This window comes from Manis javanica, chromosome 4 (genome assembly GCF_040802235.1).
Source record: "Manis javanica isolate MJ-LG chromosome 4, MJ_LKY, whole genome shotgun sequence".
Classification (NCBI taxonomy): Eukaryota; Metazoa; Chordata; class Mammalia; order Pholidota; family Manidae; genus Manis; species Manis javanica.
The window spans coordinates 144,365,843-144,382,527 of NC_133159.1; the positions used below are offsets into that span (position 1 = coordinate 144,365,843).

Sequence of the window (16,685 nt, forward strand, 5' to 3'; positions counted from 1 at the left end):
AACATCCAGAACCTCAAATTATTTCTGTTAATTTTTCAAATGCAGTATCAAGCAGCCAATTAAAAATAAGCAGGCATATCAAACTGTATGACTGAAAATCAAGAAAAGTAAGTCAGTAGAAACAGACCCATGGTTTAGATAATGGATCTAACAGACAAGGATTATAAAGTAACTATGTATTTAAGGAAATTAAAGATAAGATTCAGAAGTTTTGGCAGAAAACCAGAAACTATAAAGAAGAAACAAATGAAAATTCTAGAACTGAAAATGCAATAACTGAAATTAAAAAGTCAGTAGAAGAATTTAATATAATATTAGATGCACTTAAACAGAGAATTGGTGACTGAAAGATAGGTCATAAGAATTCAAAATGGAGCATAAAGACTGACAAAAAAGATGAAAAATAAAGAAAAGAGGATAGGAGAGATTATTTGCAAAGATGACCTTGATAAATCCTCCCTTCCCTGTATATACACCCTTTTACAGTGTGATTTTGCCTCTTGTCCCATTAACAAAGTCTTTTTCCCCCAGTCTTTGATTTTTCGCTGGGCTTGTGATGTATTTTGACCAGTAGAATGTGACAGAAATGGTGTACAAGTTTTGAAGCCTCAAGTGTTCTTATAGTTTCTGCCCTTTTGCTCTTGGAATGAGCCTCAGACTTCCATGTGAAGAGTCCAGTCTAGCTTTTTGAAGAAAGAGAGGCCACATGAAATGTAGATGAGTTGTTCAAGCTGAGGCTTTCTAGGCCTACTGATGACAGTGCCACATTTGAGACATGTCAGTGAGGCCATATTACACCATCTACTTCCAGGCAAGTTGCCAGGTGACTATAGTTGCAGGAGTAGCTCCAGGCCAAGATCAGTAGAAGAACTGCCAACTGAGCCCAGCTCAAACTGCCATGAGCAAATAAAATAAAATGGTCAGTGTCCTAAGGCACTAAATTTTTAGTGGCATCAATGGGAAACTGACAGAGAAATCGATACCTAAAAGTGCGATGCTGCCATAACAAAAAAGCAAAATATTTGACATTAGCTTTGAGGCTGGCTCATAGGTAGAGGATGGAAAAATGGGAGGAACTTGTTAATGAAGACTGGAGAAATTATGAACTCACTGTTAGTGGAGGCTGAAAGGCAGTGAGATGATTGTTTTGTTATTAGAGCCTGGAAAAATGTTAATCCACTTTCTGTAATGATGGAACAATTGCCTGAGGTAACTTGGAAGATACAGAATGTCTTTAATGAACTCATAGACCTACTTAAAGACATCCCTAGACAATATATTGAAAGTATCTTTTGAGTGCTTCTGGTTGCTTATGCTAAGGAACTATAAAACAAACTAAAGGAGGGCTAAAGGAGGTGTTTCAAATTTGTTGTTTGAAAATAGAACTGTTTCTCCTTCCCAGTCTCTCTAGCTGGCAAAAGATTCTAAAAGTAAAAAATTACCTCAGGGTAAAGGCCAAATCAAGAATGCCTGCGAAATCCTTCAAGACCTCAGAAATACATAAGATAGTACCTGGTAGATTACCCTTTCAGCTATAAGAAAAGGGTTTCTTAAAGGTGTTTGTCCAATAGCAGCCTGATATACATACCCAAAGTGCCTGAAAAATTATGGATACATCTTTTGGGGAAAGGATTGAATCCCCAGTATGATTCATAGGAAACCCAAAAAGTTTTCAAGGGAACTTGTACTGATGAATTCACCAAAGAGAATAAGGGACAGAGACAACTCAAACTTCAAAGGGGCCTCTGGGCCTTCAATTTTCTATAAATAGGAAGCAGACTGAGAAAGCTATTTAGCTGTAAATATCAGTTATTTCTAGTAAAAAGAATTTTCAGAGAGTAGAGACAGAAGCCCAGACGGCAGAGCTAAGAGCAAAGGGGAGTCACGGATTAGGAGGCTATTCCCAGGGAGCAAGACCCTAAAAAAATTCTATGCCCCTAGGTATAAGGGAATCTGACGGCACGTACCAATCTGCATTGACTGCTATGTACCTCCATTCCTCTCTTCTTTGAAAAGGAATCTTTTATAGTTATCCTCTTCCATCTTGTCATTAAATGTTGGGGGTGTTGGGGACAGATAACTTGTCTTTTTAGTTCCCAGATCTTTGGAGCAAGAGAAACTGCACCTGACGAGCTGCAGCCAAGGAATCTCATTTGCTTTTGGACATGATTCATGAGAAAATGGATGTCAAGCCTGATGCCATGATTGGATGACTTTAGGGGTCTTGGGAGGGGGTGAGTCTGTTTTGCATGTGGGAGGTATGTGAATTATTGTGGCCAGAGGGTGGACCATAGTAGATTGTTTGTAGAGATGGCCACAATAACTCCTCCCATCCTTGTATGTATATCCCTTTGCAATGTGACTTTGCCTTTCCTTCCATCAAGAGGTGGCACCTCTTTTCCCACCCCTTAAGTCTTAGCTAGCCCTGTGGCTTGCTTAGACCATTAGAATGTGGCTGAAGTGGTATTGTGTAAGTTCTAGAGCCTAGAGCTTGTGAAGCCTTACAGTTTCTGCCCTCACTGTCTTGGAGCACTGCACCGAAGAAGCCTGGTCTAGGCTGCTGGAGGATAAGAGGCCACATACAGTAGAGATGAGCTGTCCAGTCAAGGCTCCCTAGACCTACTAACCAACAGTCAATACAAATCACTAGACATTTGAGTGAGACCATTTAGCCCATTCAAGCTACCAGTTGGTGATAAGCACATGAGTGACCCTGGGCAAGACCAAGAGAATGGCCCAGATGAGTACAGCATCACGAGCAAATACAATGGTTGGTGTCATAAGGAATCCACTGAGTTTTGAGGTGACTTATTATATAGCCAAACAACATAAAAGGCACATGGGATTCAATGAAATGATCTAACGTCATGTACTTTGAGTCTCAGAGGAGAAGAGAGAGAATGGAGGTATTTGAAGAGATAATGGCTGAGAATTTTCCTGAACTTGCGAAAGATACCAAGCACATATTCAAAAAGCACTATGAGCCCCACAGGACAAGTACAAAGAAAACCACATCTAAGCTCACCAGAGTAAATCTGCTGCCTCACTTCCTAAAAAGAGAGAGAAAGAGAAAATCTTAAAGCGGCTGGAAAAAGATTACTGTCAAAGGAATAACAAAAGATTGATAACTGACTGATAACTGACATCTCAGTAGAAACAGTGAAAGCCAGGAAACATCAGGATATCTTTAAAGTGCTGAAAGAAGACAATTGCCAGTGTAGAATTCTGTATTTAGTGACAATATACTTCAAAACTGAAGATGAAATTCCTGTGACTACAGTAATACTATAGATGATGAACGTATGGACTGGGAAAACATCTAATCTGGAGCAAGTGGTCCATTTGGGTGTTTGGAATTGGTGGCAGTATTTTACCCTTTTGTGGGATTTGTGTTTGTGTGTTTTAAAGAAATTTTGTTCTTTACCTAACACACTGGATGTTCATATGTTTTCATGTTCATCAATTAATATTGGTTATATTACTGAGAATGCATTATCTTAAAAATAGACAAGGCCATGAACTATGTTTTATTCATTTTTGTATTCCTACTGGTTAAATGGTCCTTGACACTTCTAGGCATCTGCCTGTTGAATTGAAGCATCCTTTCAGGATAGATAAAATGTTTACCATTTATGAATTTGTTTTATTTCCTTTTCTAATATAGGTTCAAGCCGAAGTCCCTGGATCTCCTATATTTGTGATGAGACTAGCCAAACAATCTCGTCATTTAGAGGTGCAGATCTTGGCAGATCAGTATGGGAATGCTATCTCCTTGTTTGGCCGTGACTGCTCTGTACAGCGCAGGCATCAGAAGATTATTGAAGAGGCACCTGCTGCTATCGCTACTCCGGCAGTATTTGAACATATGGAACAGGTATGTATATGAAAAGCTTTAATTTTTGTTTTCTTACACAGAGCTACTACTCATTCAGTTCATGTACCTATCTGAGAATAGTGGAATTTTAAGCAGTACTTCTGGGTAATTGATAAGATTATATCCTTTTCTCAGAAGAAAAATAATTCTAATGTTCTCCCTCTAGGAGATTGCCAGTGAACATTTCAAGCTCAAATTAGTTAACACTTCTGAAAAAAAAGTAGTATACTACTTTGAGTAGGGATAAAGAAGAGGAATATTTGGGGATTTTTAATCTTATTGTTTGATTTTCTTTAACAAGCTCATGGTAAGCAGGTAGTTCTGTTTCCTAGATTGATTATCATTGTGTCTTCAGATGAATTTATTCTAATTCATTATCTCTTAAAAGGTCCTCTAAGTATCTTTAAAGTTTACATATTCTATATTTTTGTATAGAAAAGAATCTCTCAGTAGTCATACAAGGTCCCTTGGAAATAGTTACAGTTTAAGGGTCTGAATATGGTCTTTTCTGAGATTTTGACTGAGTCTTCATTTTATTGGAGATATGTTTTTCATCTCTTTTTCTTCCTGAATTCCAAACAAGTCAATATGGGGTCATCTGTATTGGAAGTTTAATTCCTATGTGTGAGTGTGTGGGTGTTTGTGTGTGTATTAAGATGCATTCTTAAACTGCTATGATAAAGAGGGTCTCCAAAGTACAGTAGCTTAAGCAAGGTATAAGTTCTGTTTTTTACTCTCATCATAGTTCAGAGATGAGCTAGTGCCAGGACCCAGGTTTATTGCTCTGCCATATGCTAGGAGAGGGATCAGGAAACTACAGCTTGCAGGCCAAATCCAACCTGCCACCTGTTTTGGTAAATAAAATTTTATTGGAACTTATTTATATGATATCTATGTCTGATTTCTTGCTGCAATGACAGAGTTTAGTAGTTGTGACATAGACTGTATGGCCCACAAAGCTGAGAATAATTACTATCTGGCCTTTTACTGAAAAGTTTGCCAACCCTTGTCCTCAGGTGTCATCATCTTTGTGATTAAAGCTAGCTCACGATCTTATGTTCACATTGTAGCCTGTGAGATGATGAAAGAGAGGACATGGAGGTCAAATATATAAAAATATGATATAGAAGTCACACATAGTACTTCTACTCACATTCCACTGGACAAACTTCAGTTATACAATCACATCTAGCTACAAAGGATGTTAAGAATTGTCTTCACTAACTGGGTAGCTCTATAATCAGCTGAAATTCAGGAAATTCTTTTACTAAATAGATGGCACAAAGAAAAATTTCTGCAGGGCATTTAAAAGTCTGTGCCTCATTCTTCTCCCCTGGCTACGATTACCCTTTAAAACCCTTTTTCTTACTCTTAAACATAGCTAGCCTTTCGCCAAAGAAAACAGCCCAAAACAAAGTCTCATCCAGTTACTATGTTCAGCTCCAAGTCCAAGATCTCCAGTAGTGTAGTCGTCTGGCTTTTCATGGGCCAGTGACCTAAAATACAAGTTTTCTACTCCTTAACATTCATTACTTCTTCTCATATACACCGAGTATACAGTGGTAGAATAGGAACAGGATAACTTCCATTTGGATAAAAAGAAGAATGAAAAATAAATAATGGTTATTTTGGTTCACAGCTGTCATCAGATCCTCCTAGGCAGGAATTGTAATGATGTCCTGCCGTGTTGTGGAGTTATACTTTAATTAGCCCTCTGGCTGCCCCTAGTTCTGCCCTCTGCAAGTAAATCCCTGTACATTGTCCCTCAAGCATCTGGCTTTGTTCTCTAGGAAGTTCTTCCTTGTTCAGTCTTCTCTGCACTGGGGCTTTGAAGACCATGCCTTTTTTTGGCAGAGCTTTCACAGCTCCCCTCCTGCCTGCAGGATTGGGACCACAAAGATTACTCCGGTTATCAGTTACAGGCTTTTGAAGGCCAAGTTTATGGTTTGTTTAAAATATAATTTCCTCAAAACTTAGCAAGTTTCTGGACTGTTTGCTTCCACTCAGCTTCAGGTAGGAGTAACCATACCCCTTCTTAACTTCTCTTTTATTTGGTCTTTGACACTGCGTCAACCTGTTCTTTTTTTAATTTTGTTTTTAACACTGGGTTGCTTCAGGGTGAGAATCTAGTATTCTGCTTGTGGGGTACAAAAGCAGTTGGTTTTTTCACATTCTAACTTTCTATAACCATTTTTCTTAGGGCTTATTTGGTGTGTAATCTGTGTTCCAGGAGAGTTTACCACATGTTTTGTATACCTAACAAGGAGGCCACCAGCTTTCCAGTCTGTCGTGTCTGTATCCTGGCTACCCACTACCCTATTGCTAAGCCAGTATCATATTTTTTAATTTTTTAAATAGTAGCATCCTATCTGAATTTCATAGTTTCTGTATTGATCAGTGTATGAGTCAGCTGTTGTAATAAAGGATCTAAAAATTACAACAATCGAGGTAAGGTAGATGTTTTTTTCCCTCCCATCATCTGAGATGAGTTCTCCAGAGCTGTTAGGACAGTTCTGCTCCCTGAGGCTATCTTGGGGTTCAGGTTCTTTCTGTTTTGTTTTGCCATTCTTAGTATTTCTCATCTGCATGGTTGAAACTGGCTTGCACTATCATGACCATGTTCCAGTCTTTAGAAGGAGGAAAGCCAGGAATAGAGGACAAGCAATTTCCTTTTCAAAATGATTCATGTATTATACACATCACTTACCAGTGCTGATATTACACTGGTCAAAACTTAGTCACTACCTATAAAAGAGGTTGGAAAGTCTAGTCTCTAGCTTGTTTCTAACATGGACAACCATGTTTCTAGGAGTAATACTAGAAACCAAGGCACAACGACGACTCTGCCACAGTGTTTTTTGCATGCATGTACTTATGCCTGATAGGGTGAGGTTGCCCATAATCCCAAGTGAAAAACACTGATTTCCCCCAGCTTTGAATTGAGTTTGTCATCCATGTCCAGGGATCTTGTGTAACATCCAGAGAGGATAAAATTTGTGTGGTCAAAAGCCTTTGGTGACTCTTATAAACACAAGATATTTGAGTCAGGAAGAAGCTATAGATAAGTAATGGTCTACCAGCTGGACAAGGTAAGACACTTATGTTTTGCTTCTCTTTCTTTTTTGAGTGTGCGGTGAAACTTGCCAAAATGGTTGGTTATGTGAGTGCTGGGACTGTAGAATATCTCTACAGCCAGGATGGAAGCTTCTATTTTCTGGAACTAAACCCTCGACTACAAGTGGAGCACCCTTGTACAGAGATGGTGGCTGATGTCAACCTGCCTGCAGCACAGCTCCAGGTGAGTCACCTGATTTTGGCTCAAAGAGCTGCCTAGAGAAGCTTGGAATGTCAAGGTGCCTGAAAAACTGGTTTAACCAGAGTCTGATATGAGAAAAGCACCTATTTTCCTAGTCTCATCTAACATTCATCTCTGTGCCTCTATGGGTTTTGATATGTGTGGTGGTTTTCCTGATGTGGTGTGAATCTAGTAATACCATATTTTTTAAAGTCTTAGTTAGTAGCTACTAAAGTGAGAAATCTGTAGGCAGTTTGATAGCCTCCACATTTTAAGGAAAGTAACTGAAAAAATGAGTGTTGTGTGTTGTATTATCTTTCAGATTGCCATGGGGATCCCTCTGTACAGAATCAAGGATATCCGTATAATGTATGGGGTATCTCCCTGGGGCGATGCTCCGATTGATTTTGAAAATTCTGCTCATGTTCCTTGCCCAAGAGGCCATGTTATTGCTGCTCGGATCACTAGTGAAAATCCAGATGAGGTAACCTGTCACTTAAAAGGTTTAGACTTTTTTCCCCTGTGAACTTTAATATTAAGATGGTATCTTGAGCGCATACTTCTGAAATACCTTGGGGCTTCCTCTGGAGAGGGAAATTTATAGAGATTTCATCAGAGCAGACAAGTAAATGATCACTGCTCCACTGGTCATTTAATTCACCTTTAGCCTCAGTGGGTCTGTAGCACTGGACGTTGGCTCTCAAACCTTTATGAGTTTTGTTTGTCATTTTTGCTTTTATGTGGGGTTACCAGAGAGCCTAAACAATGAATATATATGTATGTTGTCTTCCTTGGAAACGCAATATGAAACTCATAGTGTTCACTCTCTAACAGGGTTTTAAGCCCAGCTCAGGAACGGTTCAGGAACTGAACTTCCGCAGCAATAAGAACGTTTGGGGCTACTTCAGTGTTGCTGCTGCAGGGGGACTTCATGAATTTGCTGATTCTCAGTTTGGTCACTGCTTTTCCTGGGGAGAAAACAGAGAGGAGGCAATTTCGTGAGTATAATAGCATTTGATTGCATTAAAAAAATTAATTTGTGCTAATCTTCTGTGAAGGTGTGAGCATGAGAATGGGAATCATTTACCTGCCACAGAAGTACTAATATGAACAACCGTTTGAAAGAAATGTATCTTCAGTTGTACTTGCATTCATGTGTTAAATTATGCAGTGTTTGGCAGATGCTTTTCTGTTAGTTGTTCTGAAGCTTTTCAACTGTTTTTGTTTTCAAATGTTTTTGATAAGCTTATAAAATTGATTGCTTTAAAGAAATCATATTTTTCCATGGAAACAGATAGTTTCTTGACCAAGAACTTGGCATTGTGTAAATCAGAGATAAGATCTCTTATTTGTCATCAAAATAAAGGTATAGCCATAAATGCCCTATAGTCATTTAAAATAATAAACTACTTATTACATGAAAAAGGTATAAGGGAGCTGTCCACATATGAGACCCCAGTGTGCTATGAAATATACACAAAGCTTATACATGTATAACTGGTATATCAAAAGTGTTATGAGTTGATATTTTATTAAACATTATAAACATTCAATATTAAATTAATGGCAGTTTTACTTGCCAGAAAAGTATAGCTCCAGGAGGTAATTTTGACAGTTTAGGTATTTTAGACTATCCAATATTGAGCTAGTTCTTTCTGGTTTTTGTCTATTTCTTTGTACCAAGCATTTAATAACACTCCTTTGACTTTGGGATGTTACATATAGATTATGTAATCAATAGTATTTATTAACAATGTTGATTTTTAATAATGCTTTTAAAAGTAAGGAAGTCTTTTATTTTTTTTCCTATTTTGTGTTCTGTAATTCTCACTTACTCAAAACTGTAAGTGGAGTTTTTAAAAATTAAAGCAGTGCTTCCAGGAAAAACATCTAGTGTGAAGTTGAATTTTTTTTCTTCTTTCACAGCCATATCCTGCTTTGCCAAAGTGGAGAAAATTTTCACTAGAGCTTGCAAATTAGTGGCTTTCCGACTAGTCACAGCTGCAGATGTGTTTTGATTGACTGACAGGGTGTAAATTTCTTAAATTCCCAGTACTTAAAAATTGGGAGAGTGAAATAAATAGATTTTTGCCTTCTCTTAAAAAATGGGATGATAATGACCACAGTTGGTTGTATATTCCATTTGGCAAAAGTTAAATGAAGCTTTGTGTGCCTGCTGCTTTTACAGGAAGTAAGAACTCAATAGTTCACATAGCCCCCATCCATTCTGCCTCACTCTTTTACATTCCCAGAGTGATCTCTATTGGTATTTAGGTTCACAGTCCTGATTAGGCAGGCCACGGAGTATTTTCTACAGGACCTGTCCTAAGACCTGGTCGAGAAGCCTTTGCTCCTTACTTCCTAACCTGCTCTGTACTTTCCTCTACCATGTAAAGCTAACTAGGTTAACTTTTAACATATTAAGAATATGGTCTTTACAATAAGCTTGCTTCTTGACACCATGCAAAAAGTTTGTTCTTCAGCTCAGAGTTTGTTTCTTCTTTCTTCATAACATTAGATTTACATGGTTTGGTGTTCATATTCTTGTTCTCCAGAATAGCCCCAACCCATATTTGTATCATTATTTCCCATAAATCATAATTTAAATAACATGAGAACAGGACATGTCTATCTTTTTTACTGCTGTGTCCCCTAAACTTAACAAGCGTTCAGTAAATATTTTTGAATGAATGAATTTGCCACTAGTTCCTGTCCTTACGTGAGCTGCTTCAGTAATAATGTTCCCTGAACACAACCCATGTTTTCTTCCCTCTTTCTTTGTTCTTGCTGATCTCTGTCCATTTGTTCATTCACTCCATTCAATGAATATATACTGAATATCTAGTAGTTATGACAATATTATAATGAGGACCAAAATAGGGTCTCTGCCCTCATGGAGCTTTATAATCCAGAGGAAGAGAGACAAATAAGCAATTAAATTCAATATATTAGCTGCTGTCTGTGATAGTGGCATTGCGGAAGGGTGTTATGGGAGCATACAGCTAGAGAGGGTCAGGGAGGTTTTCCAATAGGAAGTGATATCTAGTCTGATATCACTTAACTCAGGCTAGAGAGGGTTGGGGAGGTTTTCCAGTAGGAAGTGATATCTAGTCTGATGCCTGAAAAGCATATAGGAATAATCCAGGCCAAAAGAGGGTATAGAGAAAAGAGTGGAAGTGGGAAATAGAATAATGTTCTAGACTGAGGGAATGTCTGGACCACCTGGAATAATAATCCTATCACAGTTATAAATCCAGCTATATTTTTATCCCATGTCAGATTCCACATTCTTCATGAACTCATAAGGAGGTAGATTGTTTCCTTCCTTAGAACCTCTCCAGCACTTTGCTTGTATCTCTACTGGCATTTATGATACTCTCTGCCATGTGTTTTGAAAACGATGATTGTATTATATTCTCTCTCCCTTATGAACCTAGTATGTGTTTTGAGTCTGTAAGGTACATAATAAATGTTTGTCAAAGGTCCTGAGCTGTGTGGGATAGACACTAGATAGAAATATACAAGCAAAAAACCCATAGTATTTGAAATTTTGTTAAAATTAGATCATTTTATACTTAATTGGGAAGTGATAAAAGTTATGGGCTGTCATTTCAGATATCTAAAGTACAGCTTGGAAAAACAAATACATTCTCACATGCAGTGTCAGGCTGATGCCTGACTATATCTAGCCAGTCGCCCCATTGCATAAAGACCTTTTAATTAAGTTGTTTTATTTGTCAAAATTCCTTAAATAGTATACTTAAAATAAATGTATTTTATTACATGTAAATTATACCTTAATAAAATAAATAAGGTATAAGGAGGTAATGATACCCTATTTCTATTTAGCCAGCAATGAATGGACACCCAGTAAATGAAGACTGAGGCTAGTTTATACATAATTTGTTCTGTACACTATATAATGAAATGTATGTGGTTTGCTGATGCTCTATGGTAGTTAATCAGGCAGAACTCCTAAGTTTACTGACTTCTTACAAATTCTTCTATCTGGAACACGGGTGAATAAGCACATTTTTATATGTACCCTCATCTGTTCTTGGAAGTGTCTGCCCCTCCGCCCTCCTAAAACTCCAAAGGAATGAAATGATTCTTTACAATGATTGAAAAACACTAAAACATTTGTTGCTGAAACAGATCTGCTTCTGTTCTTCTGCCAGAAATATGGTGGTGGCTTTGAAGGAGCTATCTATTCGGGGAGACTTTCGAACTACAGTTGAATACCTGATCAAATTGTTGGAGACTGAGAGCTTTCAGTTGAATAGAATTGATACTGGCTGGCTGGACAGACTGATATCAGAAAAAGTACAGGTGTGTATTTTCTCACTTGTGCAAATAGCTTCTGGGATTTTGTTTTTAATAGGTTTGGGTGTGCTGAGTCCATATCACCAGATAAAATTTATTTGATTCTAATGTAAGTGGTTCTTGATATACTTGGAGAAATCTAGGAGTCAGTGTAATTTTAATACTGTAAGAGTTTTTGTGCCTGTGTTACACAGTCATTTTAAATGTTCTAGTGATACTTCCTAGGGTATATTTGAAGAGAGACATGCAGGGATTGGAATATTTTCTCTTTCCTCATTTAATGTTAAGTCTGGTTTAGGGTTATCAACTTGTACATCTACCAAGTGCTGTTGAGAGGGGCTTTATTTAAATCAACAGATTTATTCCTGAATTGCTGGGCTATTGTAAACTATCCAACATTTTGTATAAAATCGTTATCTGAAGGTCCAAATTTTGGTTATATGCCATTTTTCGTTAAGACTGTCAGCCAAGTCTTTGTAAATTTTTAATTTTATTTGTGACAAAAGCTTATTTTTGAGCTGGTCTTTGATTGGCTCAGTAGAAATCTTAGGGAAAGCAGAAGGAAAGGTGTTTTCATCTCTATTCAAATGAAGCCTCTGTTCAAATTCTAAAAGTAAATGTGTTTTTATCTCAGATATCAGTTGGGCAGTAAGGATGGAAATTCTCAATGCTAGCTGTTTCTTCACAGCAAATTTGAACCTGATTTAAATTGAGTAGCCATGGTGCCAAGTAACCATGCTTTTCATATGCCCTCTTTTTCTTACCTTCAGGCAGAGAGACCTGACACCATGTTGGGAGTTGTGTGTGGGGCTCTTCATGTGGCAGATGTGAGCCTGCGGAATAGCATCTCTAACTTCCTCCACTCCTTAGAAAGGTAGGCTTGGTTTCTCATAGGCTATGTATGCTAACCAGTGGTCCTGAGTACAGGTCTGAAGTTCAAAGAGCCATTTATTCTTCTCTCTGTTGCTGGCAGCTTGTGAAGGCTACCTGTTTATTCACTGACCATGGGGACAGAGGAGAGGAGGATTATAGGAGTTCATGCCAATTATTTTGGGACTCTAACTGCAAATCCTAGAAATTAGCTCACACCACAGTTAGATTGTATAGCTCTTTAAAAATGTGTCCAGGTGAAGTAAACATTCTGTCCTGTACAAGCATCAAATCTCTACAAACCCTAGTGATGAAAATGTTTTCTCTCTAGCACTAAACCCTGAATATTTCATATATTACCTGCAGTACCTTTCAGGAATTAAAACTTGAGACTGATATTCAAGATGATCTTATCGGTCTTTCAAGTAGAGGATCAGACTGTATGGGGCTAAACTAACTAATTTCTAACACTGGTTCAGAAGACTAAGCTCTGCCTTTGAGTCCCTGGAGAAATGGTCCAAGGGGCTAATCAGTTTAAAGCACTTTAATCACAGGCACTTTATTTCCTTCTGTGTTGTTAGGCTTGTATCAGCTCCCTTTTGAGGTATCTGAAAAGAAGAAAAGTAACAAAATTTAGAAATCTGAACTGAGATTTCCCAGGTGTTCAAGCCTTACGATAAATATCTTCCACTCTGTTATGTTTATGGTCTCAAACCTTCAGCAGTTCACATTACCTTTCTGTATTAAATCTAAATCCCTGAGGGTGACTTTCAACTCCCTATATCCTTGGGGCCCATTTTACCAATCCAGTCTTACTTATTTCTGTTCCTCAACATGCAGTCTCTAACCTAGTTAAATAATTTCCCTATTAGTGTACAAATGTGTCATGCATAATTTCTGCAAGCTCCCCCACCCCTTTTTAACATTATTTTAGACTGATTTTTAAAGCTTGTATTTTGAAATAATTTCGACTTACAGAAGAGTTGCATGGGTAGTACAAACTACTTCTGTATATTCTTTGCCCAGATTCACCAGTTATTAACAACTCACCTCACTTGCTTTATCATTCTCTCTCTCTATTATTATCAAAGGTCTTTCTGGATAATGTTGCTCTCTTTGGCAGAGTCCTTCCTTTTCTCCTCCACCCAGCCGTGGCCTACTGCCTTTTTTTTAAGACCCCAAATAAAGTCCCAGTTAATAGGAGTAGATGAGAATGGATTTGTACTGGGGATTTTCTTTTTTTTTAAGTTTTAATTTTAAGAATAGATAATTTGTTCACATAGTTCAAAATTCAAAAGGCATAAAAAAGCATATACTGAAAAGTCTCCTTCTTATCCCTGTTTCTGGCTACCCATTTCCTTTCCTGTAGTCAATCCATGTTACCAGTTTCTTCTCTAACCTTCCAAATATATTATAAATTTATATAAGCATATTCATGTATATTTTTTTCTTTCCACCCCCTATTTTTTTTAATTTTAACTCTTGTCTTTTTAATAATAATGGTAATATTTATTCTTTTTTTTTTGAGAGGGCATCTCTATTATTTATTGATCAAATGGTTGTTAACAACAATAAAATTCTGTATAGAGGACTCAATGCACAATCATTAATCAACCCCAAGCCTAATTTTCAACAGTCTCCAATCTTCTGAAGCATAACAAACAAGTTCTTACATGCTGAACAAGTTCTTACGTAGTGAATAAGTTCTTACATGGTGAACAGTGCAAGGGCAGTCATATCACAGAAACTTTCGGTTTTGATCACACATCATGAACTATAAACAATCAAGTCAGATATGATTATTTGTTTGATTTTTATACTTAATTTATATGTGAATCCCACATTTCTCCCTTATTATTACTATTATTTTTTTAAATAAAATGCTGAGGTGGTAGGTAGATGCAAGATAAAGGTAGAAAACATAATTTAGTGCTGTAAGAGGGCAAATGTAGATGATCAGGTCTGTGCCTATAGACTAAGTATTAATCCAAGCTACAAAACATCCACAGATGCAGAAGATTTCTCTCAAAACAGGGGGGGTGAGGTTCTAAGCCTCACCTCTGTTGATCCCCAATTTCTCACCTGATGGCCCCCCTGCGGCTGTGCCTGTCTTAGGTTGTTCCTCCCTTGAGGAATCTTACCCATCTCTGGCTAACCAGTCATGTTCCAGGGCCATACAGGGAAATGTGAAGTTGGTAAGTGAGAGAGAAGCAATATTGTTTGAAAAGGTTAGCTTTTTACTTCTTTGCAGATTTATGCCCTGTGGCTTCTATGCCCAGCATTTGTCTTGAGGTATCTTTACCAGTTGGAAGAATTATGATACTCGGTAATTTCGATATGAGGCACGAATTCTACTTAAGGGTTGTAATTAGGAAGGAAGAAGAAAAGCTATAGAAGTAGAAGATGGAAGAAAACATGGGAAGATTGATTATTTCTTTGACATATCTTCTTGTAGTGTAACATAAGCATGTATAGGTTTTAAACTACTAATTAAATTGCATGCACACATTAACATAATAGGAATACAGCTACATAACCAAAGCAGACCTACAATTACCAGCCATATCCAGTGAAACCAAGAAAACCAGTTAGGCACCCCAGGCATTTGTGAAAACTTATCAATGATATGATGGATATTGTCTAACTGAATTTGAGTAGCTTGAGAAAAATCAGACAAATTAAAACAGCACATTCCTGGGAACTGTTCACATCCCATATGTTCTTTTAACAGTAGATAGTCTATAGTCGCAAGATTTTGGAGCACTGCAACTTGCACTACTCCTATTTCTTGGTTGTGTTCCGACAGTATAGATCCAGTCAAATTTGTGTTTTACTGTATGCACAGACCAGCTTAGATATCTCCTTCTTCATTCCAATGGCAAGTCCAGGAACCAGTGGCAGCTACAACTGCAACAGCGCCAGGATCTTTGTTGAAGTTTTTCGATGATCATCTTCTGGAATGACTCTTCCAGAGGATGTTGATGTTGGAAGTTCTTCTTCATATCGTATCTTAATTCGTTTTCTGGGTAGCCAAATTCGGCTTTGATCCTCTGTATAAACACAAACAAACCCTTTGCCCATACTTTGATATGCCCTTTATACCATTGTGAAGAACTTATTGGAGATCACCACACAGGAACTACTTTTTTTTTTAAGAGAAAGGAATATTATCACAAAAATGTATTTCCATAGCTGATCATCTGACATCCTTTAAATGATCAAAATTAAGGATATTTAAAGCATGCATTAATTGTTGATTTACAGTTAATTTTATCCTATCAGGGAGTAATCCCCCTTTTCTTTCTCTTTTTTTTTTGTTATCATTAATCTACAATCACACAAAGAATATTATGTTTTCTAGGCTCTCCCCTATACCAAGTCCCCCCCACAAGCTCCATTACAGTCACTGACCATCAGCATAGCAAAATGTTGTAGAATCACTACTGGTCTTCTGTGTTGCACAGCCCTCCCCTTTCTCCCACCCCCCACATTATGCACGCTAATCATAATAGCCCTTTCTTCTTCCCCCCCCTTATCCCTCCCTACCCACCCATCCTCCCCAGTCCCTTTCTTTTTGGTACCTGTTAGTCCATTCTTGGGTTCTGTGATTCTGCTGCTGTTTTCTTCCTTCAGTTTTTCCTTGGTTCTTATACTCCGCAGGTGAGTGAAATCATTTGGTATTTCTCTTTCTCCACATGGCTTATTTCACTGAGCATAATACCCTCTAGCTCCATCCATGTTGTTGCAAATGGTTGGATTTGTTATCTTCTTATGGCTGAATAATATTCCATTGTGTATATGTACCACATCTTCTTTATCCATTCATCTACTGATGGACACTTAGGTTGCTTCCAATTCTTGGCTATTGTAAATAGTGCTGTGATAAACATAGTGGTGCATCTGTCTTTTTCAAACTGGAGTGCTGCATTCTTAGGGTAAATTCCTAGGAGTGGAATTCCTGGGTCAAATGGTAAGTCTATTTTGAGCATTTTGAGGAACCTCCATACTGCTTTCCACAATAGTTGAACTAATTTACATTCCCACCAGCAGCGTAGGAGGGTTCCCCTTTCTCCACAACCTCGCCAACATTTGTTGTTTGTCCTTTGGATGGTAGCCATCCTTACTAGTGTGAGGTGATATCTCATTGTGGTTTTAATTTGCATTTCTCTGATAACTAGCGATGTGGAGCATCTTTTCATGTGTCTGTTGGCCATCTGAATTTCTTTTTTGGAGAACTGTTCAGTTCCTCTGCCCATTTTCTAATTGAATTATTTGTTTTTTGTTTGTTGAGGTGGGTGAGCTCTTTATATATATTGGATGTCA

General features: G+C 37.8%; 1 protein-coding gene across 14 annotated transcripts in view; it reads left to right on the forward strand.

The window, feature by feature from the left end:
• The window catches only part of ACACA (acetyl-CoA carboxylase alpha), a 313,862-nt gene that overhangs the window by 141,315 nt on the left and 155,862 nt on the right, over positions 1–16,685 (forward strand). For all 14 annotated transcript variants that reach the window (XM_073235270.1, XM_073235269.1, XM_073235274.1 and 11 more), the window contains 6 exons: positions 3,665–3,874; positions 7,002–7,172; positions 7,492–7,653; positions 8,004–8,167; positions 11,348–11,498; positions 12,263–12,366. In XM_073235270.1, coding sequence (XP_073091371.1) covers positions 3,665–3,874; positions 7,002–7,172; positions 7,492–7,653; positions 8,004–8,167; positions 11,348–11,498; positions 12,263–12,366 — 962 coding nt within the window. The remainder of the gene's footprint in view (positions 1–3,664; positions 3,875–7,001; positions 7,173–7,491; positions 7,654–8,003; positions 8,168–11,347; positions 11,499–12,262; positions 12,367–16,685) is intronic.